We start from the raw sequence: 27,185 nt of genomic DNA on the forward strand, positions 1-27,185 counted from the left end.
AATCACTGTCTGTAACCACTATCACTGGAGCCTACTTGGAATCACCGGGCGCAGTGCAGGAACACACCCTTAAGGGGGCACCAGTCCTTCACAGGGCGACACACACTCACACCTACAGACACTTTTGAGTCACCAATTCACCTACCAACATGTGTGTTTGGAACGTGGGAGGAAACCGGAGCACCCGGAGGAAACCCATGTGGACACAGGTAGAACACACCAAATTCCTCACAGATAGTCGCCCGGAGCGGGACTCGAACCCCCAACCCCAGATCTCAAGAAATGATATAATCTTATTTCACACCAAAACTGCATGCCTAAAAACACCAGTACTTAATCTCAACCCAGGTTCAACTGCTATGGAGTCTTAGATTTACGTATGTGGTTTCAGACACTGTACAACACGTTGTTAGCTATCAAAATAAATAAAAGATTAGGCATTATTAAAACCAGTAGTAGTAGGTAAGCAGCCAAGTATGAATTCTGTTTACGCTCCCATTACTTGTCTGTTACATTAAAAGCACTCTTCTATGGAGAGAGATTAGTCTCAAAATACTTTACTTTAATGCGTAAATATTAATCCACAAATTAAACACAAGTCACAGATATGTTTCACTGTTCACAAATGAACACATCACACTCTGTGTCTCACAGTCTGCAGTTTGTACAAATACAGTTACATTCATAAATACATGTTTTTGTTTTTCACAGATATATCACAACTTTATGCGAAAATAAATACATTTGTTTAAATTTACATTGCAAATATTTGTAAAGGCAAAGTGTCGAATTTAAAATTTATTTGTAAACTGTAGAATCTGCGTTTGTGGATCAAGTCACTCAAGTCACGTGTTTTCCGTGACGTGCATTTGTTCATTTCCTCTCGCGGGTTTTTGGATTTTGAGACTTTTCTCTCGCATTTCACCCGCTCCAAATACAAATGCAGCCTGATCCACAAATGTGGCCAGCAGGCGAACAACCTACCGCTAGGTGGCACTGTTGTTTTAGGGCGTGGGGGCCAACTTAAATGGGGAAGCATTTGCGCAACATTTAATGTTGAAGTTCGAACAAAAAGCCCCCAAGCCGCTGAATTCAGCTTCATATCACAGACAGTTAGGAGGGGACCACTGTGGAACGCTTTTGAAGGTGCCCTAAATTGAACGACGTTAAAATCCAGGGGAACTTCCCTAATTTCGCTGCAGACTACAGTTGTCAAGTAAAATACGTTAAAATCATCCCGTATTTGGACTAAAACCGTGTTGTTTATTGGACTGATACGGGACTGATGTGTTTCGTAATTTCGAGATTGGACTGTTAAAACGGGTGATTTGTTTCAGACAGATTCTCTCCCTCAGCCGTGGGGAGGGGCAGATACACCACGGCTCCGAAACAGAATATGCGCTTCTCATTGGTCATCGCTTTTATTTAGCCAATCAGCAGCCAGAGTTAGCTGTCTATCATTTACTGCGTCAGCCAATGGAGTCATAGTCCCGCCTACAGGGGGTTGTTTAGCTGCGGCCCTGAGAGCAACAGGTCAGTCCTGAGACACTGGGGAAAACAACAGTGCCACCTAGCGGTGACTTGTTCGGCTGCTGGCCACATTTGTGGATCAGGCTGCATTTGTATTTGGAGCGGGTGAAATGCGAGAGGAAACTCTCAAAATCCAAAAACCCGCGAGAGGAAATGAACAAATGCACGTCACGGAGAACACGTGAGTGATTTGATCCACAAACGCAGATTCTACAGTTTACAAATAAATTTTAAATTCGAGACTTTGCCTTTACAAATATTTGCAATGTAAATTTAAACAAATGTATTTATTTTCGCATAAAATTGCGATATATCTATGAAATAAAAACAAATGTATTTATGAATGTAACTGTATTTGTACAAACTGCAGACTGAGACACAGATTGGAATGTGTTCATTTGTGAACAGTGAAACATACTTGTGACTTGTGTTTAACTTGTGTATTAACATTTACGCATTTGTAAAGTATTTTGAGACTAATCTCTCTCCATACTCTTCAACATGTTACAGTATCACATACCAGACATGAGGGAACACACTTGAAATAAGAAGGAATATAGTTGAAGTGTACTTACAGTCCACTTAAGGATGATGGTGGTCTCGTTGATAGCTTCAGAGTAGGTGATGTAGGGTCCATCGACGGGCCGAGGGTTGGTCTGACTGCTGCCCATCACTGCATAGGCTTTAGAGGGGGCACTCGGAGGACTCGCCCCCAGCACATTCACCGCCAAAACACGAAACTTGTAGGAGGTCCCTGTGAAGCACAAACCATTAAATGCCATTAAACAAACAAACAATAAAACTGAGTTTGCATTAATTTAAGGGCATCCTCTAAAATTTCTCTAAAGTTCATTTAATACCATGGGGCTCAAAAGATTCAGTGGGACAAACAATGCAAAACACATAGACCTAATTTTATAGAGCATACGCTATAAATAGTAAAAATGGTTTGAAATGTCATATGAATAAAATGTAAGAATTGTTTAAATTATTTTGATCAAGTTCTATGATGTTAAAAGGCAATTTTAAATAAAATGTATTAATATAACATGGACTTTGTTGATGTTGGTGATGTTGATGATGATGATGACAGTGAAGCTCACCTTTCTCCAGGCCTTTGATCTGCACTGAAAGGCGAGATGGGGAGATGTTGTCTTCAGCTACCTCCCACTCACTCCCTCCTCCTCCTTCTTTCCGCAGCTTCTTATACTCCACTCGGAAGCACTGGATTGGGAAGCCTCGGTTTCCACGGGGAATCCAAGTCACATATGCAGAGGTTTCTGAGGCTGTGGTCACTGTGGGTCGGTCTGGAGCTTCAGGAGCTGCAAAGCCAAAAACAGGGCATTAAACATTGGTACAAGTCAATTACTGCAGTAAAACATTTACATATAACATATACAGACACCCAAACACGGAATCACACCAGAACAAACTTACTGTCATCCTTAATCTGAGTTAGGATTGAAAGAGATGAAGAGATAGAGAATCAATATTAGTATAGAAATATAAACCACTGGAATCAGATTAGTACAATATATACTGTATAAGAGTGGGTCCAGAGAAGCAGAAAAGGACACCACATAGTTACGGGTGTTAAGTGACTTTGTTTTGCTCAGAAGTTGAGGGATCGAGAAATACTTACGAGATAGACGCGATGGGGGCATTGGTTTGGGACGCTCGATTGCTCCACCTAGAGTTTTGCGGCCTGCAGGGCAAATTCAATCATTGAGCAATCGTGTAATGAAAAGGTTTGCTGTATATCCTTCATGTCTCTGAGTTAAAACAGTACCTTTGCCAGTTCTGAAGGTCATCATGGCGGGCTGACCGAGTCCAGCACAGTTTTTAGCGGCCATCTCCACTTCATACAGACTGGCTGGCTGCAGCTTGGCCAGAGTGAGTTTGTTCTCCAAACCAGAGATATTCTTGATGGTCCACTCGCCTAAAGAATCACCAGCCTAAAACAGGAAGTGGGAGAGGGAGAAAATAAATACCACACATTTTAAATAATGATTTAATAACAATGGAATACAGCATAAGAAAACAATAGCTATCCATTTTATAATAGATTTTAGCCAATGTAAGGCCATTACAGAAAACTTTACAGTCTGATACTGTTTGAGGAAAATGAAAATGTGTACTGATTATCTTTTAAAATGAAAGAAAGCCAGAGAAATTTCACAGGATCTTAACCTTTCTGTATTTGATGATATACTCCAGCACCGGTGCTCCTCCGTTGTGTCTCGGTTCCCAGATGAGTTCGTAGTAGTCGGCCGTTCCAGTGCGGGGCTGGCTCAGGATGACTGGAGCCTCGGCCGGTGAAATGTGTCCTCGGATTTCTGAGCAGTCCACCACCAAACCTGGACTTGGTGCCACAGGGTGGGTCAGAAACGGGTCCCGTAAAACTTTATCGGGACTCAGAGGGCGAATGAGGGGCAGCCGGCCTGGACGAGAAGGCCCTGGAGGGAAAAGAGTTTCAAACTTGCAGTACACAGCAAGGTCCAATCATATCAACCCCATATACTACAGTGTAAATTATATAAAGATATGTTAATAAATCTTTACCATGCTGTTTCTATTAAAAGAATCTCGGCTGGTGGTACATACCGGTGAGAAGTCGCACTGCAGCCTGAGCTCCTCCCACCCAGTTCTCAGCCAGGCATTGATACACTCCGTCGTCCTGTGGCCCCACGCTTAGTACACGCAGTGTCTGGGGTGTCACGCGGTGCCGGGAGGATGGGCTCAAGGGACGAGCATTGTGCAGCCATAAGACGCTGGGGGTCGGGTTTCCTCGAACCTGACAAGTGAACCTCACTGTGTCCCCCCACAATGGCTCCTGCTGCTGCAGTTCCACACGCACCTGAGGAGGCTCTGAAACAGAGACACACATATGAAAGGCATTAGTATACAATTCTGTCATGTACTACTGAATATAATGAAGTAATACAGTTAGTAGATAGCACTCACTACTATATATACTACTACTACTACTACAGTACTAGTCTGTAAAACCTTGCTTCCTTCATCACTCAGCTTCTGTGTCAAGGTTCAGGTGTGAATATGCAGGAGCCCCCCCTCCTGCCCTCGTCTCTCTCTCTCTCTCGCACACTTTCTCTCTCTCTCTCTCTCTCTCGCGCACTTTCTCTCTCTCTCTCTCTCTCTCTCTCGCGCACTTTCTCTCTCTCTCTCTCTGAGCACTTGATGGTTGGCTGCTAGTGAATCAGGCAGCTTTCATTAGAGCAGCAGCAGAAGCCTTGGCTTAATTAATCACAGCTGCTGAAAGACGAGCCCACAAAAACAACCTCATCAGTGTCTCACTACACCGTCCTAAACACACACACACATGCGTACACGCGCAAGCACACACACACACACACACACACACACCCACCCTATTGGGCTTTCACAATGCCATTCGTTGTTCTATAGACGAAGCACTTTCCATTTCCCAGCATGAAACTTAACCACTACAGGCTGTATTTTCAAGAACCTAGATCTGAACCAAATTACTACTTTAATGATTCTCCATTGAAAAGACAACAAAATCCAGGATTAACTTTAACGTAAAAGAGAAATACTCCGATACTCAAAAAGAAAACTGAAAACTAAAAAGATACACTCTTTACAACTGGTGGTTGCACAAAAGCAAAACTGAGACAAACAATGCATTATTGTCCAAAAGTTTGTAAAAGACAACAACATAAAATTAGCTTGGTGACAGATACACGCGCTGGACTTGCTTTGAACTATCAACTTATATTTTCAGAGACTTAAATAAACAAGACATTTTACAGGACAGACATGTAGGCAATTTACATAATTACAAAGAATATTGTAGTGCAAAAAAAGTGTCCCTAGGTGTGAGTGTGTGAGTGAATGTGTGAGTGTGTGTCGCCCTGTGAAGGACTAGCACCTCCTCCAGGGTGTTCCTGGATAAGCTTGAATGACAATGAATCAATGAATTATTGAACTGTATTGCAAAGTTATTAATTTCTCACTGTTGCCAAAGTACTTTAAATACTTTGCAGGCCATTGTTTATATGTCTTTGAGATATCTATACTATATATACTATCTATAATCCTTTCACAACTGATGAAAACCTACATAAATGTCTACAAGTGACTGTCTTCATAAAGGCTGCTTTAATCAGTATCAGCCTGGAAAGTGATGACATGATGCTTCTTGGAATTCAAATGTATAGTAAACTTAGGTGAGTTTCTGTCATTTAGCTTTAACATGGCCTTATGAAAAATACAGTAAAGTCTTATCATTGTTGAATATGTAAACCTGGAAAGATGTATCACTTTATCACTCTATCGAAAATCATATTCATTTGTGAATTCGGAACTTTTGAGTTTTAGTGTGTGTCAATATATTGTTACTGACCGATTACTTGGACGTCATACAGCACTGTGGCGGTGCCTGGGGTGCCCATGCCGTTGTGTGCGTGGCAGGCATACGTGCCTGAGTCCCCCTCGCTGACAGCGTCAATAAGCAGGTTACTGAGGAGGAAACGTGTGTTGTTTTGATGCTGGAGATCATGTCCGTCCTTGGCCCAGGTGACTTGTGGGGTGGGGTAGCCACTGGCCACACACTCCAGAACCAAACGATGACCTTTCCTCACAGTCATTGAACGGGACGCCGGTGGGTAGATGATCCGCGCCGCTTCAGAGGTGGAGCCTGAGGATGTAGAGGTAAAAATAACATACTGTAATTATTTCTAATTAATATGAACTGTGAACATATTTTTTTGTCAAGTTCTGGATATGATCTTCATTTCTGAAATATGAAATACAAATGTTCATTATAAATTGGATGAACTGAATTCTTTGGTAGTTTTCTCAGCTGCTTGGTTCATAATTCAGGAGAACATCTGTTTTTTTTATTTGCTGTCAGAATTTACTTACGGCGTATGCGGAGGCGGTCAGTGGAGGTCGATGTTTTGACCTCCTGAGTGACCGGGTTGTATGCAGCACATTTGTAAGGCCCTTCGTCCTCCTGCGTTGCATTGGCGATCTGCAGGTTTCCTGATGGCATTATCAGGTAATTCCCTACAATCACAGACAAAGGAAGAAAATTTCAGCTCCACAGAATCAACACAACACACATTTCTACTGTCTTTCCTCACCAAATGTCTCTGTGTACTAGCAATTAACACATCTACTTATAATGGAGTTTATAACCCAACGTTACCAACATGTTGCTGCATATTAATAATTTTAATGTATAGTTTTAATGGTGTATATATATACCCATTCAAAATGAACACATTTAATTTAGAGTCGATTAAGAGTATTCTTCTACCTGGCTGTTTTGATTTACCTTCATCACCAATTTAAAAGATAATATATAGAAAAATATTAATTTAACTCATATAATGTTTCCTTTATTCAGCTTTGTGCTTTCAATTAAGTAAAAAAATAAAAAAAAGGAAAAGAAAAAAAACCCCTCAAACTCCTTATTTATTATACTGGACTGAATAACTGAGCTGAATAGATGAGAACTGCCTCTAGATCTGCTTTCAGGAATGTATCAGAGCCCTGAAGACCGCCAGGGGGTGCCATAAAGTCTGGACAAAAACAAACAGCACTGAAGACTCACTTACTGTGAGTGAAACAGCAGCTGCCAGAGAAGCACATACCAGGCATGGCAAAAGAGAGCATTTAGAGATGACATAAATACATGACGGCAGAGATAAACAAAATATTCCCACGTTCCAGCACTGCTGATATGTGCCTTATCAGAAGGCACTGATAAAAAACAGATCCAGCAACTTCCAGTCAAACCTGTGGAAAAAGTGTACAGTGCTGCGCAAAACCTTAGGCCAGTCTAGGAGACCAGTTAACTATGTAAAGTTGTTTATCTGTGTATAACCTGTGTTCTTGCTGAAATACTATAAAGGTTTGGTATTTGATATATCATAAGCATTTATAGTACACAAAGTAAAGTTTTTAGTAGTTATTGATAAGTGGTTATTGCTTTAATTTAAAGAAAATAAGCACGGTGGTTTCATTTTAACGGCACTCTGGCTGCTACATACATTTCTACAGTTTCGCTTGCAGCACATAATTGAGTTTATCAAAGTAAAAAAAAATCAAAAGAGGGTTTTATAAACAGTTGTAAGAACTGGGCTCCGTCACTGCCCTCTAATGGAATTCAGACTCCTTGTGGCTTTTTAATATGAGAATGTATAATTTTCAACAGAATTTACATGGTTTATCATTCATTCATTATCTGTAACCTTTATCCAGTTCAGGGTCGTGGTGGGTCCAGATCCTACCTGGAAGCATTGGGCGCAAGGCGGGAATATACCCTGGAGGGGGCGCCAGTCCTTCATAGGGCAACACAGACACACACACACATTCACTCACACCTACGGACACTTTTTGAGTCGCCAATCCACCTACCACCTATGTGTGTTTTTGGACTGTGGGAGGAAACCGGAGCACCCGGAAGAAACCCATGCGGATACAGAGAGAACACACCAACTCCTCACAGTCACCCGGAGCGGGAATCGAACGCACAACCTCTAGGCCCCTGGAGCTGTGTGACTGCGACACTAACCTGCTGCGCCGCCGTGCCACCCTACATGGTTTATCATAAATTATAATTTATTCAAATTAATCCATAGCCAGGATTAAGGGCAACTGTACCTTTGGATGTCTCGAGCCATTCCTGTTTGACACTGTAGCGGACCTGGGCTTTAGGCTGACTCTCAGGAAGATGACACTCGATCACTGCTGTGTTCCCCTCATCCACTTCAATCTCTTGCTGGTCATCAGGCTCAAAGTCTCTCAGCTCTGGATAACACATAAATAGAAAGTAAATAACAGCAGTGGATAGATGGTAAAGGTATGGTAATAATGCATGGAATAAACTCTAAGGGTTAATATTGTCCATTTTTTATTTCTTGGCTGTGATTACTTCATAAATCACTCGAATAGTCGATAGATTACTTGATAAGTAATATGCTCTGCAATGACAGCCACAGGCTAAATCAAATGGCACATAAAGGTATCGGACAACTTGAAGTTAGATGAAAAGATCTGAAGTTCGATGATGTTTAGATGAAGTTTACAAAATGGGGACTCAGTGTGAAGAGTCATTTGTAGGTCTTAGTGGGATATCAAATGGTCAGAAACCCAATAGCACTGTGTAACGCAGAGACAGAAAGTCTGCCTGCCTTGACCTTTGGTGTGCCCAGGAGCTAAAGTGAGGTCACAGGCCAAAAGTGACCTTCCTCTTGGGTTTCTTCCAAGAAAAACCAGTTTGGATTTCAATGAAACAGCCCAATGCACCATAATTGCATGTGTGTGTGTGTAAATGTTTTCCAAAATAGATTGATTCTGTCCTGCTCTAACTTAATCAAAAACTATTGATCTCTCCTTTAATGAACACAGGGCTGTCCTGCTGTTCTCTGAGCTTCTATGGATGGTTGATTTTCATAGGGTTTTGTTACATTCCTTGGCAATTCAGAAGCCTCTCTGTCATGCATAGCTGCACAACATGCTACAGACTGTACATGCAGAGTACCGTTGAGCCTCTAAGTTGAATATGCTGCGGTAGTGTTAGAAGTGGGACTTTTTGAAGTGAATTATGTGGAAAAACTGAAATCAAAAACGGTACAGAGTATACAAAGAGTGAGCATGTTTCATAAAAATCCTCACTGTTAATGTGAAAAACAGAACATGACTATCAGTTCCACACTCCGGTGCACAGAATTTCCAGAGCAAGGGCCAACCCTGCGCACACACACACACACACACAAAATCTGGACAGAAAAAAGGCACCAGCAGTACATTCACAAAGTACTCTCAAGATCTGCAAACTTCTATATGATAAGAAATATGATTTCTGTTCCACGTTTCACTTATTTTACTGTATTAAATCTAATTAAACTTGACTCATTATGGCAATATCCACAATATGCTCTATATTTTCCCTACATAAATGTCCATATATTGTTATATTCTACCCTCCTCAAATGTGGATTTATCCTGTTTTACTACAGAGTCAGGACATTTTTGTCCTTGCACACAACACACACACAGAGGAGTTCCAGAGGAGATGAGCATCCCAGGTTAAAGAAAGAGTTCGGAGAGAGCCAGTGTGATGCTCCGTTTGTGAAATCAATCAGGAGGCTTTTATAACTCTCCCCAGCCCCCCCCTCCCAACACACACACCCAGCACTGCGCAACTCCACACGGCACAATTTTAATCCGCATTCCACACACACAAACACAAACAAATGCACACGCACTCTGTCTCAGGTGAACCATAGAGGTTGAGTGGATAAGATAGAGAGACAGAGTGGACATATATATGTGACATCTGACATTAACCCCTTAATGCCGAAGCTGCTATTTCTGTATGGCTGACAACAGAAGTGTAAAGTAGTGTGTGAGGGTGTGAGGGTTTGCGTTCTGTTCCTGGTTAATGTAACCATTGGGGGTGGGGGGGGTGTGTGTTTTCAGACCTCTGAAAAGTGTTTTTTAGGTAAACATCATTTTTCATATTTAAAACCTGAAATAGCAAATATTTGAAAAAAAACAAAGCCATATTTTCCATTTAGGTTTTAATTTAATTTAACACTGAATTCATTTTTAGGATTACAGTCAGGTTAGTCTTAGAAAATTCTTACATATACTCAGAAATATAAAGCAAATGGACCATGTTATTATTACATATAGGTACATATTCATAAAACACAAATGAAAAATGTGTATGTTTGGACTTAAAAACAAACACAAAGTACATATGTGTGTATGTGTGTGTGTGTGTGTGTGTGTGAGTTCTTGAGGTCCTGAGAGCAGGGGATGCTGGGAGTCACTCAGGATTAATGGTATTTATAAAATGGATTAGCTTCGCTTCCAACTTCACTTGGCAATGCTTTCATACATGCTGCAGGCTTACTTAGCATTCATCATTTTTATGTCTAGAGCTCTGGAGCCTGTGTGTTTGAGTGTGTGTGTGTGTGTGTGTGTGTGTGTGTGTGTTCTGGTTCCTGGGGAGACTGGAATATGACATTAAAACTCATGCAGAGAAAGTAACTATTGTGCATATTGCATCAGTTTGGAGAGAGTGTGTGTATATATGTGTGTGTGTGTGTGTGTGTGTGTGTGTGTGTGTGTGTGTGTGGTAACCAGTTAATCAAGAAAAAATCTGAGTCAAAGTTTGAGAGCATATGAGAACAAGAACCTCTGTGGGAGATTGAAATCAGTGTTTGGAATGAATTAGTGGTGCATTATATATGCAATATGTGTGTGTCTCATTTTGTTGGTATGGGTGTCTGTAAGTGTGTGAGTGTGTGTGCCATTGTGTAAGTATGGGTGTGGATGTGTGTGAGAGAGATTTGGGAGGGAAATATAATGATATCCTAAGAGTTATCACCATAAATTCTGTCACAATATTTTCTTCTGAGTGTATACTGTGTATCGTAAGTACTTCTACAACAGTTACTAACTGCACAGATCATAAACACACAGACTTAGAGCAATTACAGGGAGCCTGCTAGTTACCACCACAACCACCACCACCAACAACAACAATAATTGTAACTAAATATAAAATTAAATATTTAATGTGTACACATTTTGACTTTAAAGGTCCCATTCTTTTCCCACACTTTCTTTTAGAGGTCCCATTCTTTTTGGGGGACTTACAGTGACTTGACAGTAATCAGCAGGGATTGTGTGTCTATTTCTCAGTAAGGACTCCATGACTGCTCCACATTCTTTTAGACCCATATTGGTTAACTGGATGTCAGCTCATTTATATTTACAATATGCTTTATTTAACTTGCTTTCCTTTACTTTTTTTGACCTCTTAAAATGCCATAAGTTGCTGTTGAGTCCAAACCTCTATGACACTTCAGTTATTTAAGAATAATTCAGCCAGTTAGCAGTAACAGTGTCTGTAATTACAGTGTAATAATGTTAAAGATGTAGTAAGCCTGAGGCAACAGATTTACTGGTGCATTATTTGAAATACTGTGATACACGTAGTGTATCATGAAAATATAAAGCATTGAAAATATAAAGTTCCACTCCTGAACTGTAATAATGCAGTGAAAAGAGGACACAGAGAAGAAGTCAGACTCAGTGAAAGAGAAAAGAAAACACTAATAAATCCAGGGAGAACCCTACAGAGCCACAAGTGCTTTCAAGAATCATGATGTTATATTTCTGCCATATCGCCCGACATTCTGTGAGACCGGGCGGCAGAAGGGAGTGTGTTCTGGCTCACAGCGAGGGGAGGCTGGCTTGTCTACAGAAGAATTTGAGTGGAGAGGTTTGAAATAAAGAGCAGGCGTCCTCACAGCTTCCCCGGTGGGACTCAGTTCAGACAGAATTCTTACAGAGGCAGATACCAGAGAGCGCCAAGAGCTTTCACAGAGCAAAAACAAATGGGTAAAAAATACCACAGATGTGAAATATGGAGACAGAAGAGCCATGCACACACACATATGACTCTTTTTAAAGTAATTCACTATTCATACATCTTATATATATATATATATACACACACACATTCACATCATGTTTCTAATTATAGGTATATTTTATTACATCTAACATAATAATGTTATTTTTTTCTGGTCTTTTCCTGCTTTTAGTTTCAAGATATTTTTCCTCACTCCCAAAGTTCAGGCTTAGAAGCTGGTTGCATGTTTAACATGAATTGTAGACCTCACCTGAGTCCTAAACCTACGTTTTTGCTTTAATTCTTTCAGTTTTACAACTGAAACACAGAGCTATTGAACCAAAAAACGTGCACACACTCCTACAAGAGCTCCCTGGCTGAGGGAGGAGGTGGTCTTTATTAAATTAGAATGAAAGGCTGTTACAGGGGCCCCAGCCCACATCTGCAACCCAACAGCCTGATTCATAGCGGAGAGACCTTATCAATTACATCTGATACACACACACACATACCCTAACTCCTCATTCTTAATGCTGCAGGAAATAGGAGTAGAAGTATAGAGAGAGGCATAAATGTCCAGGGAGAGAGGGAGGGACAGGGATAAGAAAAAAGGGAGAGCAAAACAAAATAAGAAGGAAGAGGGGGAAATGAAAAACAGAGGTAGGAGGAGAAAGGAGACTGTTAAAGTCAAAGAAGGATTGAAAAAAGAGGAAAGGTGAGGTGAAGCAGGGAGTGACAGAGAGAGATAAAGGGGGGTGGGGGGTAGACAACGACTGGACACAAAATATTAGAGAAGGTTATCTTTAAGAGAAAAATTTAACACTCCATAAAAGTGGGAGAGGGAAAGAGGGAGTGAATGAGAGAGCGAGAGAGAGGGTGAGATGATGGAAAGAGTCTGTGTCTAACTTGGAGACAAAGTCTCTGACTTCATGTCTCATCTTCACAGTGGATCCTGTCTCAACTAGCACTGCCAAACACTCCGTTCTGATCTCACACACACACACACGTCAAATAAGTACACTCCCATTTGAATAAAATATCTCACAGTAACTGTCTTTCAGTGTACTAACTCTGGACACTGTTGATTTTTTTTCATGTGGAAAAATGTACAACTGAATCAAGTAAAACTCAACACATTGTTTTTTCAGTGTAACTACACAAACTCCTGAATATGTCGATTTCTCCGTTTCCCCCTAAACACACACTCTGAGCTGCTCCAGAGGAATGTACTGGAGAACAGGGAGGAGACCCTGCACTAATGGACTCTCTCTTTCTCTCTCACAAACACACACACACATTATGGAAGGTCACATTACACATTCTCTCTCCATGCTGGCTCCAGACTTACAGTGAAGACACCAATACACACAAAAAAAACCCCAAAAAACCAAACAACAACAACAACAACAACAATACTGCACTAAAATCTGGTACTTCACCATTAATGTTAATTTTCTCACTACATATTTCCATATTCCCAGCACATAGCCACATGCTAATAATGCCTTACTAACTGTGTAGTACTCACCCCATATTTATTAGTATTGTATCCTAGCACTGAAACTAACACTGTAGCACTGCATTCCAAACACTGTATTATGAGCTCTGTATAACAAGCACTGCATGAGCAATAGTTCATCCTTTATTACTAACACTGCATTACTGCTAACGCTGCATATTTAGCACTATATTAGTGGTACTGCATTACTAAATGACTACTAGGTAATGGCTCTTTACACTAAAAATTTAGAACTACTTTTTGATGGAACAATACGACAACATTAAAACATATGTTGGAAACAATGTGTGAGTTCAAATTCATCAGTTCAAATTCATGAGACAAATTCATCATTGTTCCTACTCAATCCTACTAAATTTATTCTTCCTTTTCCAGCATCTTCCCGGGATTTCAGAGACAAAATAACGCGACTCGGTGTGAAGGTTCCAGTGCATTAAAAATCACATCTTTTTTACGTGCGAACAAATGGTATTCGGTTTGAAAAGGCCTTCATACACGCACTCACATTTCCTTCCTATTGTCTCCTTCTTTGCTCTTTCTCTCCCGCATTATTAGCTGAACTGGGAATAGTTTTGGAGCTGGAGGAGTGGTGACTATATGCCAACACACAAATACTAACCCTGTAAAACATCATTGTAATAATCCATTCCAGTACAATGCTAGTATGTGTGGGTACAATTTCAGGTTTAGATGTTTAGCATCACTGGTCAGGCAGGGCAAGTAGAGATCTCAAATTTGAGGGGCCTGGTCATGTGTGTGTGTGTGTACATGAAATGTGTCTGAAGCTGTGTACTCACTGGCTGCTGTGACATTAGCAGGAACACTAGCTCTGGCTCCAGCACTAGTAGTGGCCACACACTGGTATCGGCCCACAGTAGTATTCGAGAGTGAGGAGATGACCAGAGCTCCAGGCTGCATCACCAGTCCAAGCTTCAGCGGCTCTTCTCCATCAGCTTGGAGCTCACGGCCATTCAGACGCCAGCTGATTCGAGCCTGAGGAGGTCGCACACTACAGCGCAGCACCACACTGCCGCCCAACTTCTGTACTACAGACACTGGCTCCTCCGTAAACACTGGGACATCAGCATCTGGGGTACAATCAGAGAAGGTCAAATACAAATCCCCATTTTATATTTTACATACAGCAATCCCTCAAATCTGCTAAATTATTGGCCAAATGTATATCTTCATATTTGGCCAAAAAAAAAATTTATTTTGCAAATACTGCTAATGCTAGTAATAATAAAACATTGAATATATGGACAATTTAGCCTTGTCTCATGTGCTTGTGAAAAGTCTTTGTACCTTATATTGTTGTGTAAAGGAGTGTAGTCATAGTTTAATATAATATTAAAATCAAAATAGATGATTATATACAGACATATTCTGTTTACAAACATGTTTCTATAACACTCAATATTAATGACAGTTTTCTCAATTACAAAATGTCATTTATTGGTTATGGTTTCTGTTTTTTAGTTCTCAGAACTTATTTTGACGACATAGAAGTCTTACCATTGAGAGTGTCAGCAGCATCAGCTCCTTGTAGAAACAGCAGAGCTGAACACAGAGCTATGAGCACCGAAAACCTTCTTTTCCAAGGTATCTCCGACATCTTCCATACACACACCTACCAGAGAGAGAGAGAGAGAGAGAGAGAGAGAGAGAGAGAGATTGTTGTCTCGTGCAAAAATCTATTATAAAACAACGTATCTAAGGCAGTACAAAATGCACCATTGTCATTCAGCTGTACCTTCAACATTATATAAGACAGACCCGGAAAAACCTCACTGAAATTATGTGCTTTCTTAGGAGCATATGAATATCATGACTCATTCAAAAACACCTGCATAACATCCACATATCTGAATCAAGATGCTCATGACATCAGAAATCCTATTCAACAAAATAAACTTTCGCTTGATTACACGACAAATCCTGCCCCTCAACTGTTTCCCTTCAAAATGAAAAAACCCGTGTTCTCTGGTTTCTCATTACGGTGAAAGGGATTTTCAGTAACAGTCACTAAAGGCTGTCCATCTTTGGCGTGACCTGGTTACTTTAAGGGTATTTACACCAATCCTGGGTGAAATTCAGACTGTAGTCCCACAGCTTGTTGTGGGAGCCCGGATAGAGCTGAGAAATATGACCCCCCCCTGAAGTCAGGTGTAAACTGATACAGGTAGAGGCCCACAGAGAGGAGAAAACAAAGCCTACATTCACACACACAGATGTAATGGTCACCTATATTAACAGCTAATGCAGGAAGGGTAACTCACTCTCTCTCTCTCTCTCTCTCTCTCTCTCTCTCTCTCTCTCTCTCTCTCTCTTTCTCTCTCTCTGCCAAGTTTGCTGAATTCTTTCCTGTCAGGTTAAACTAACAACTTCCCGTCAGGATCAGGAGGGTGGTCCAATAGCTCCCAAACTGCAAATCTCTCTCTCACACACTCCTACCCTCCCTCGGTATCTCCACTCCCCCTTGGCCCCCCACTCTCTTTTTCTCTCTCTCTGTCTCTGCCCTCATCATTTGAATGTAATGATTGATGATGCTTCACAGAAAGATTCAGAGCTCCAAACATAGAAGGAAAGAATTGGACAGGGCTCCAGAAAAAAAATAAGAACATTGAAAAATCAATCCAGATTGTGTCTCTGGATTTGAAATGTTTTTTTTTTCATCAAAATATGTTAGGTATTAAGCCATTAGCCATTAGCCTGAAAGTCCTCCTCCAGAACAGAGTGTATTACAGGCTTTGGGGGTTGACCCTAAACAAATGTTTTTCCTTCTCAATGCCGAAAACAAACAAAACGTCACGGTGTCTGGGCGAAGGTCCGTAGAGGCACGATTTAGTCTGGGCTTTTCCAAAACGAAAGGGCTTGTCTTTCTCATTTACATGAGTCCGGCCGTATGCACACACACACTCGTACACACAACCCTTTTTGTATCTGGTCACCAGAGCAGAAAAGACTGGAAGCAGAATCCAACCCCAACACTAGAGGGAATCCATAACAAAGTAAGCAAGCCTCTTGTCCACCTGACCAAACAGTCAACACTCTTCCCAACATCACCCACACCAGCGGTTTGTCCAGAATGCTTCTGCAGAGTCGGATGATTAATCTGTTGATTGCATTTTTCCAAATCTAAAAACAGGTGTCGTTATATTTCCTTGGCCCAGAATGTCTGTTTTTCAACAATCACTCCTTCTCTCTGTGTCTCTCTTACTTTCCCTTTGTACATGTCTGAACTCTCTCTCTCTCTGTCTTACTTTCCCTTTGTACATGTCTGAACTCTCTCTCTTTCTCTCTCTCTCTCTTTCTCTCTCTCTGTAACTGTCTCTCCAAGTCTTGAATTACAATTAGCATTCTTTCCACGGGAGTGATAAAATGCAGCTTTCAAATGCTCTCAGCATCTGTCCAAAAGTGAATGTCTTGCCAAAGCCCCGGGATAACAACTGGAAGCTTTTTACCTCAACCTTCACTTCCATGAAGTCTGCTTTAGTAATATTAACATCTCTCTAACAGTAATACTTTGTGCTAAAAACACTACCTAAACTTCACTAGTAGCTTCTCTGCTAGCTTCAGTAAAATCAGGGCTGTTGCAAACTAACTGCGAAGACCACATGCACTGCTACTGGCTGAATCTGGCCAACTTGCCAATTACGCATCTAGTGAAATGGGAAGTTCAACAGAACAACAGTAAATGGTCAATCTCCCAGTTCACAGCTGAGATAAACAAGCAAAAACACAAACATGTAAACAGGCGAATTTGTTTCTGGCCACTGATTATCCTCCAAATAGAGCAACAGTTGTAATACCTTTGCCACCATTTCTCGCAGCTCGGTATTTTGTGTAAGTGTATGGCCAGTCTGTGTGGTCAGTGAAGAGGACAGCTGTCCTGACCGTCTGTCTGTGGAAGAAGAGTCATTCTGCTTTTACTGGTCAACCACCTGTTCCAGGCATCAAAAGTTAAAGCCACCTCAAGATACACACACGCACATACAAACTCGAACACTCGAAACACTCCCACATCATCACATCAGAAACGACACATGTTCGGACAAATACTGAGGAGAATGCGGGTCTGTGGAGGTAAACCGTATGTGAAAACATGGGGGCAATGTGGCTAAAGGCATGCCTGAGTGTGTGTGCGGGGGGGGGTAATGGCGGTGGTGTAAAAACAGCATATACAGGGTGGGAAATATCACATCATGTTTTCATTCTCGTGATAAATGACTTTTCTAAGTGTATTCCTGGAACTCACACAACTTCCATGAAAAAATGAATCACCTGGAACAGGGCTGGTCAATAATTCAATATCAATAAATCGCAATATAAAATGTTTCAATAACAATGATGAGATTTTAAAAAACATTTTCAATATTTCAATACACATTATTTACAGCATCTGTCACTGACTGACGTTCATTAGAGGGTGCTGCCCAGTTCACTGCCCCCACTGTTTTAAAGTTAGTTTAAAAATATTAATATTGACTAAGCCAAGAGGTTTATGTTTGATGTCATGATTCTCATTTGTTATGTGAAGATTTGCTGTGGCTTTTATGTTGTTTATATTGATATTGTAATTATACAGTATCGACTAAAATGTAGATAAATATTGTGATATACATTTTGGCCATATTGTCCAGCCCTAACCGGAACTGTATTTATAAAGAAGTGTAGAGGTTGGAATAGAAATTATTTGATGGTTCATTTTTATTTCATTAACTTTCATGAACATCTGAGCTCCTGGACACTGAGGTAATCATTCATAAACAATTTTTTACCGAGTGAAACACTATTAGTAAATTAGGGTAATAATGCACCTTCAACAAGAGCTTATTAGAGCTAGTAGGAAACAAACACTTGGTATACCACGCCATTTTGTGCAGTGCTTTGTGATTGGTTGGTCTGTGTGTTTGTCAAAAGATCATTTTACAATCAAATTGGGCAGTTATCCAAACCAAGGTCAAGGGACCTTGTGTCAATCTCCACACTTAAAAGGCACTCTGTGCTTATTTTTGTGGCTGCAGTTGATTACAATATTTCTCATATCAAAAATATTTGTATATGTTTTCCTTTCTGCTCGTGGATTCTGCTCGTTCTTGACAAAACAAAAACTTTCCCACAAATCCTCAAAAAAAAAAGAAGCAAAATCATGATGTGTAGCATGAACTTTAATGTGAGGTATTGTGATGTTGTGCCATATCACCCACTCCTTGCAGAAGTCACTAGATAAAGCCTCATTGTCAATGAGCCGGGCACATTCTTCTCGGGCCAATCGGACCACTGGTGCACCCCCCTCCCCTCGCCTGGCCGGTGTGGATAAATTCATTTTGACAACCCTGCTAATTGGATAAAACCCGCTCTGCTCGGCCCCGAGCCCTCTCACGCCGTTCACATTCCATCTGCTTTCTGGCAGGGAGGGAGGGGAAGAAGAACGAGGGGTGAAGGGAGAGGGTTTAGCTCCTTCTGAGGAGTTGAAGCCGAGCTGTTGAATATTTATTGCTCCCCCTTCTCCTCTCTCTCTCTCTCTCTCTCTCTCTCTCCCTCTCTCTCTCTTTAGCCATTTACGTCCTTCAAACCCCTCCTGCTCCTTTACTTCTCCAACAGCCCCCCCCCCCTTTAGATAAACACATGCGGTGTCAAGTGTGAGGAGTGCGGGGTTCAACTGGCTGCTCGGGCCCGCGGCCCACAATGTCCTGCCGAATAGCTGCCATGCGGGAGGCCCGTTGCTCGGGGCGACGCTAACAGGCAGAACGCACCTTAATAGAGTGGAGAGTCATTGTAAAGCAGTGAGCCGGCGCACGGACAATAACCTCCAGGCCCCTGCGTGAAAGGAGAGACGCTTCTCTGAAGGGCCAGAGGAAGAGCTGATGGGCTCAATGGCCAAAAGGAGGAACGAAAGGAAGAAGGAGGGGTGGCGGGGTCTCATCTCTCTAACCAAGAGTGGTTAGAGAGATGGATGTCTGGGGAGGGGCTGAAGGGATTAAAAGCGTAAAAAAATGCATCTGAAGGAGCATCCGTTCTGGAATGTTAGAATTCATTCTCGTCAAAAAAATTAAAATCAGTATTTTCAGTTCATTGTAATTTTTAAATGCTGCCCTTTATTCAGTGTATTGGCAGTGTTTGAATAATGCCTTGTAGTACCATTCTTTTCATTTTCAGATATTCTTTTCAGATATTATTTGAAAACACCAAGTGTTTTTACACTGTTAACATGTCAGAATAACAAACCAACAGAAACACTCCAAAAGTACTGTCTCATAAGTCTCCACTCAAAATCAATTTAATTTTAAACCAAAATCTTTGGTTTGAAATGAAATTTTTAAAAATATTTTCAAATATATATTTGTATATATAAAAACCATACACACATACATACTACCCATGCCTCTCTGCGACATCTAGTTATCTATTCATTAATAAATACATTAAATAAAAAAAATTAAAACACTGAAATCAAACAATACAAAATCCCTACCACCAGATCAAACCATGGAAGAGAAATTAGATTTTGATATTCCATGGTGTACTGCATCATTTCTACAGAACTGTGACCCCTGAGATTAAATTAGATTAGAGATGAGATTAGATGATGGATGAGAGTGAGGGGGAGGGGGTATATGCTTATAAAAAGAAGAAGTTCAATGGAGGAGGTGACGGCAGAGGAGCAAAGGGCCCAGTGGGAGAGAGAGAGAGAAAGGAATGGATGTGAGGATGGGTGTTCTGACCTTGTGAAATAAATCTGTTGGCTTTTTGGGTTGAGTGAACTATAGGCGAGCGAGTGAAACAAGCTTTCAGTGGAGAGGAGGTAAAAGAGCCTCATTCACATGGAGCCACTTCAGCCCAACAGTGGCCTGCTACTTAACATCTAACCCAGGCTTCCCCTATCCCTCTCTCTCTCTCTCTCTCTTTCTCACAGAGAGCACGGCATTAAGAGTAAGAGTCCTGTAGAACACAGCAGAATCAGGTTCATTTCAGGAAATCTGGTTTGACGCCTCACAGGTTTGATTGTAGACTGAGAGAGTGCACAGCTAAAGGTTATCAATACGACACCAATGGCAGCCAGTAAATACATATAGCTGGGTGTTAACACAAGAACAAGCACCTCGCGTAACAACTTTGCACGATGCGACTGAAAGAATATCCAAATGTGTAAATCTGGATAGAGAAATCTACTAAAATCCTGAATCCTTAATAGATCCCAACTAGGGCTGAGTGATATCGCAAAAAAATGTAATCTCCATTTTTAATTTTTTTCATATTTATAAACGATTCTCAATTACGATTTTGATTATTTTAGTTCTTACATAATGCAACAGAATGATCTAATTTTAATCACATTTCTTTATTAGAAGGGATTTTAGAGATGCAAAATAGTATCAGCACATCTGTAACAAATATCACATTTTGCAACTAATAGTTACTTTTAAATTTCCTTTCAAAGGACTGAAACTAATTTGTAAAAAAACGTTAAAACAAAAGTTTAAAATAACAATTTCCAATTAACAATAGTAAACTTTAAAAATAACCTTAAAATTTAAGCAATATAATTAGGGAAACTAATAATAAATAACTAATAAATGCAGAAATTGCACATAACAACTTTGAAATATAATACACCACATTATTTGAAGTTTGTATCATTTGTACTTTTCAGGTATTGATGATTGTTTATTGGCAATGTCGCAAGAGATGTGCTAATACCACTAATTATGTTTTTGGTTGCTTTTTAAATTGTTTTTACTGCATAATTCTTTCGTTGTGATTTAATCCGCTGGCAAAATCTCGTTCTTCCTCGACTCCTTCCTCGGGTTCTAAAGAGTAATTCTGTTGGAACAGCAGGTGCAAAACACCTTCAGTTTTTTATAATTTGTGTGCTAATGTTCCATTCTCTCTTTCTCTGTGCTGTGCTGGTTCTGACATGCTTTAAGCCCGTTTGTTTTACAAATTTGCACTTTCGATTTACATACTAAACCAGCACGTGACAAATACAAACCAGGTCTCGATGGAAAGTCAGATTTCTCTTATTTGGAAAAAATAAGTTTCTCTAGTTCTCTAATGATGAGCAAACAGGTGATAAAGATTAATTTGTTTTGTATCACGCGGTCAACGTTCCTGGTTCCACAGGGCTAATAAACTCCTAAGTGAAACACCGCCTGTCTCCATCTTAAAATGTTTATACTGTACGTGACTGGGATCAGTGTGTGGGGCAAAGGAGGCAGCATTTATCCAGTTTAGATGGGTTTTCAATCATAATGCGTGAATCTCAATTCATATTAAACAAATGAATCGTGAAAATACCCAGCACTAATTCCAGTATATTACAGGAGACATGTTATGGGAAATTCACTCTTTCGGTACAAGAGTACATTCATTTGTGGATCTGGAGCCCTAAAATGAAACTTCTGCCTACATCTGAAAGCATAGGACAAAACAAGTCAATCTGATGTCAGTGCAGACACTTTAGAAATTTACCAGAGAACTACACAGTCTCAGAGAGGTGAGGTAGACCAACTTATTCATGGAAAAAAAACATCATGGAAGCTGAGGCCAGTGTTCTCCATGTTAACAGGGCTTCTGGAAGGTTCTCATGGAGTTGAGAGACGTGCAGCAGGTGGAAACTCAGCAGAATGCCATTCACGCTGTCTGGACGCTCACAATCATCCTTCACAAACATCAGCCTCTCCCATGCTTGAAAATTACACATCAAAAGCATCACTAACGAGGTCAATACACCCCCCCCCCATCCCACCCACCCCCCATCCATCAATTAATGAATGGCAACCCTGCAAAAAAACATTAATGAGACCCAGACTGAGCGAGGGGATTAACGAGCAAAAGATCAAGCCAAGTCTAGGATGGCCAATCAATTAGGCCCCAGGGCATTTGCATAATTTATATAACAAGGTCGAATTAGCAAGTGCTCACTAATTACTGGATTTCAGCAGCGTGAGCAGCATGGTCACATTCCAGCACAGTCTGACCACAGGTGGGCTTTAGAATCCCACCAGCAGGAACCATCAGATAGGCTTAGGCTATCTATAGGCCCAAGCTGGTCTTAGCTGACATCAATGCACTGAACTCATGACAAAAACACGACAACTTACCGCCAATGTCCTCTGTAATTAATAAATAATTTACACATTTTTGGCAGATGTTTAAAATATGAAAAACATTATAAACAAGCTTAACTGAACAATAATCAATCACAAGATCAAATTTTATCCTTCTTTAAAGGGAGCGTACTATCACTTGTTCAGTGCATGTGCGCATTCATTTGGTGATCAGGAGCCCACCAACCCACACACTGTGAAACAAGACCACCAGCCTGTTTTCTGTGGGCAGGCCAAGTCTGACTTAAAACGTGTGGTCGTGATTTTTTGCTGCCTCTTATGTAGAATGTGGAGAATTTAGAACTGACAAAGTTAAAGGAAGCAAAACAAACACAGGCGTGGAGAAATAAAAGTACAGTGGAACCTCTACTAACGAACTTTCCAAGATACGAACCGGGCATTTGAATATTTTTTGCCTCCACCAACAAACCATGACTCTAGAAACGAACCCGAGCCTCCACCGAGCCGGCGGCTGGAAATGGCCACTGACCCCAATAGGCGAGTCTCCTAGCGCGCCCAGACTTGAGTGAGCGTTTAAGATGAGCAAATTGTAGCTTTAGCAATTTAGCATTAGTGTAAATAGCAGACATCGAAATTCGTGCTAAGTTAAGCCGTATCTACGCTTCGTCTAATTTGAGGGTTTTGTAAACATATATCCGTGCAAAAAGGGTGACTTTCGGGGTTAATTAATTAATTGCTTTTTTAATTGCTTTTCCATTATTTTAAATGGGGAAAATTGACTCGAGAAACAAACATTTTTTCTTACGAACATTTTATCCAAATTCGTAGGTAGAGGTTCCACTGTACTTATTAAATATTGAGAGAGAGAGAGAGAGAGAGAGAGTGAAAAATGCTGTTGTAGTGTTTGATCCTTGTGGTATTTTGACCAAAGCAGGTCACAGACATTCACTTACAGAAATAGGGCAGAATATGTCTCCTTTTAACTTTACTGCATTCCATGTTCCTTAATTTTTTTCACTGTTCTATGTTCCGTAAATGCAGCTGTTCTTCTTACGCACCTTATCTGGATCCACAGAGAGCACATTTCTCAAGAACATACGGACATCAAGGTCAAACTCTAATGGCCTAATCATTGCCAGGAATAATACAATCAGCAAGGGGCATTAGACAGCTATGAGCTGACATCAAACCAGGGGAAGTGTGCTAAGAGCGAGAAGCATTTTTAAGCCTTAAAAGTGAACAAACTGTACTAGGCCTCACCAAGGCAGTAAAATCCCAAGCTCATATAGTTCCTGTAAAAGTCTCTAAAGCTTAAATATGTATTGCTTTGCACAGGCACACTTATTCTCTTTTAAAGGGGGAGGGGGCGTTCTGGCAGAGCCTCCGTCAGAGTGAATGGAACCAATTTGAAATCAAAAGCAATTTCTCCACATTATTCAGCTGGAACCCGGAGCACACAGACTGGCTGTCTGCTCACCAATAAGCCTTTGAGTGTGAGAGAGTTGGAGGAGAGAGAGAGAAAGTAAGAAAAATACAGCCAAATAGGAGAGGAAAGACAAGAAAGTGTGTAATACAATAGTAATAAAAGATGCATAAACTGTTTAGAAAGCACTCATTTGTGTGATAAAGCTCTGTTGCCCCAGCGAATGACTCCAAACAGCACAGACACGACAGAGGTAAACACACCAAACGAGGAAAGCAAACAACGGCAACATTTTAAGCGAGAAAACAGAGCAGAGGGGAGCTGCTCTGAGCAACGCTCGCAGTCGTAGGGGCTTGGCACTTCCACACACACTCCTGTCCACTGTAAACACCTGCAGGATCCGTGAGCACACAGTTTGTAGACACATCAAGGCACGCGCCAACCGCCGGATAAACAAACACTTACCGTCTGAAAACAATACAGTAGCCTTGAGCTTCTGACGCTACACTGTACGCCTCAAAGTATTTCTATTACTGGATTCAGCTACTTCAGGGCTGGGAGAACCAATGGGGATTAAATACTATATCACAATACTCATTACTTATTCTTAATGCTTATTAATACGTAATAATTTGAATGTATTTCGTTTTTTAAAATGACATATTTTCAAGTGAAACTGGAGCCTTGGGGGAAGGGTATAAAAGGATTTTATCTATGGTCTTTCTAAACAGTGGTATTGTTGGTTAATATTATTATTCCATCTCCATAGGCCTTGGCTGATGTAATCACGTCATATGGTGTTTTACAGGAAGAAAAACAATACACTTATATTTAAAAAATGTATATAAATGTATATAATACGACACAATAAAAAATACTTTATGGACTCGAACATGAACCAACACGATAAATAAGTGCCATTTTGTCTGCAGATTGACTCTAGGGACAGAATATTTCCAAGATACACCCAGAAAATTATGTCATCACAATCAGGGGTTGACATCTCCTGTTGCCCTCTTTATTTCTTATGGTGCGCTCAGGGTCGCTCTTGTTTTTACTTGTGGTGCAGTGTCCAGTTTCCGTGTGTCAATTTTCTGTACATATGCACTGACACCTCTGACAGGACAGAGAAAACGAGACCGCTCCTAAGAGCTTGTGTTGCACTATTTGGCCGCAAACACCGTTGACAACAGTGAACTGAAGAACAAAGTTCTGGGAAGAGTCTAGGCTGTGGACCTCGGAGTGAGAGTCTCTGTCATCACTCCAGGAATCTGTCAGAACCGTTTCATTTTGTCCCATCCCTGCATCCTGACTCACTTCTACAACTCGATTTGTCACCATCCATCCATCTATCTATCTATCTATCTATCTATCTATCTATCTATCTATCTATCTATCTATCTATCTATCTATCTATCTATCTATCTATCTCCAAATCACAGCTACAAATAGCCTGCTCTCACAGAAATAGAGTGGGTGCATGTTGCTCTGTCACCTTCTGCTGTGAACACAGGGTTAGGTCAGTGTGCCCAATGTCCAGCATCAGTTACAGGTGTTTAAAGGTGCTTTCTATGGAGTAATGAAGGTCCACCGCACAAACGATACGAAAACTGATTATAAGCTGATCCCAACCTATTTTTCTTGAACACAACCAGGATACACAACCAGTTACGATGCTGAAACGATTCCAGACATACAACCTAGAGCTACCAACATAACGTCACACAACACGAGTTGTGGTTCTTTTCCCCTTCAGCTTTTTCTGTTGTACTGGTCTGACATATTATTAGTTTAAGGATCATTAACTGAATAAAGTGAGGTTTAAGGAGTTACGGTGCATTGCTGTTTCTTTTTATAAAATGTGGATTAACTGAGACTGAGTGTACAATGAGGGCAAAAACGTCCCTCCAAAGAGCTCTGGGGTGTGTTTTTGTGTGAGAGAGTGTTTTGGAGTGTGTTTGTGAGTGCAACATGGTGAGTTTTTACTCTCTGAATGAGTGTTAGAGTGAGTGTGTGAATGGAGTGTGTCTTCATTTCTCTTGGCTCGTCAAACTGCCCTTAATCTCTGTACACACACACACACACACACACACAGGGCTGTTTGTCCTCGCACACAGTCACTGCTTACTTAGTTGTTGTGAGTCTGGAGTTCATCACTGGGCTCGCGACCCGGTGCCAGACACACTCAAGCAAACAAAAGAGTGTGTGTGCAGGGGTGTGTGTCTGTGTGTGTGTGCTTAAGTTTGTTCTTTTAAATGGAGAAATGTACAATCATGAGTGCCTAAAAAAAAGCTGCACTGATATGAGAACGATGGTCCAGTATTTATGTCCTACATTTCTGGACTCCTAATCGTCTTTCATTTCTACAGGGTTTTCGTATGGAGTTTGTTTCCTTCTACTCAATTAAGTATTTCTAATTTCTTGAAGTCTTAATTTGAAACTGTTCTATTAGGATTTGTTGGTATTCAGCAAGAAAAAAAGAGTTATGTCAGTACTGATTTTGGATGAATATTCTGCAACTCCAATACGTCCTAAAGATATAAGATGCTGCTCATTCACTCCTGAGAAAGCTGCTCCATGGCCCAATACCCTGAGATAGCTCTTGAGCTAATGTTTGGCACTGAGTATTGCATGGCTGCTCCAGAGAGGCTCACTGTATTTTACGTTATTCTATGAAGACCATACAAGATGGGTGTGCATTTTGGGATGTCTGTGCCCCTTAATGTAGCTAAACTCACACAAAATAAGTGGTGTCTACAAAATGTATTGTGTCTAACGCTACACAAAGTGAACCTGTGTGTATTGACAACAACGCAATTTTTGGAAACCAGTACAAAGCATGCAAAATACTGCTGAAACATAATCACAATATTAGTACTGTTTTACCAATATTCTGTCCAATTCATGCAGCCCTGCTGATTAAAACCCTTCCAAGAACTTTTTCCTCATGTCAAGGGTAGTGTTCCCAAAAAGCATTGCACGCTAACTGTACTGCATTCCACCAATCAGAGAGTGTGGAAAATAAAACACACCTGCTTTTATAAGCATACAGCAGAGGTGCATAATCTCTGACCTCGCAATGATTTGATTCAGCTGTGCTGCTTTAGAAAATGATTTGCAGCGTTATATATTTCCATTTTCAGAGATTCAGTTAAATCTGGTTTGATTATCATTACCATTATCTGAATTATATTTCTGCAGATTTAGAAAATTAATTGT

General features: G+C 40.7%; 1 protein-coding gene across 2 annotated transcripts in view; it reads right to left on the reverse strand.

Annotated features, from left to right (window-relative positions):
• The window catches only part of boc (BOC cell adhesion associated, oncogene regulated), a 36,250-nt gene that overhangs the window by 3,591 nt on the left and 5,474 nt on the right, over positions 1 to 27,185 (reverse strand). For both annotated transcript variants that reach the window (XM_066676610.1, XM_066676602.1), the window contains exons 2-12: positions 14,985 to 15,099; positions 14,267 to 14,557; positions 8,182 to 8,328; positions 6,436 to 6,579; positions 5,915 to 6,208; positions 4,135 to 4,398; positions 3,721 to 3,986; positions 3,320 to 3,485; positions 3,173 to 3,235; positions 2,634 to 2,852; positions 2,106 to 2,284 (exon numbers count right to left, since the gene is read on the reverse strand). In XM_066676610.1, coding sequence (XP_066532707.1) covers positions 2,106 to 2,284; positions 2,634 to 2,852; positions 3,173 to 3,235; positions 3,320 to 3,485; positions 3,721 to 3,986; positions 4,135 to 4,398; positions 5,915 to 6,208; positions 6,436 to 6,579; positions 8,182 to 8,328; positions 14,267 to 14,557; positions 14,985 to 15,084 — 2,133 coding nt within the window. In that variant the 5' untranslated portion in view covers positions 15,085 to 15,099. The remainder of the gene's footprint in view (positions 1 to 2,105; positions 2,285 to 2,633; positions 2,853 to 3,172; positions 3,236 to 3,319; positions 3,486 to 3,720; positions 3,987 to 4,134; positions 4,399 to 5,914; positions 6,209 to 6,435; positions 6,580 to 8,181; positions 8,329 to 14,266; positions 14,558 to 14,984; positions 15,100 to 27,185) is intronic.

The sequence above is a fragment of the Hoplias malabaricus genome, chromosome 1, assembly GCF_029633855.1.
Source record: "Hoplias malabaricus isolate fHopMal1 chromosome 1, fHopMal1.hap1, whole genome shotgun sequence".
Taxonomy (NCBI): domain Eukaryota; kingdom Metazoa; phylum Chordata; class Actinopteri; order Characiformes; family Erythrinidae; genus Hoplias; species Hoplias malabaricus.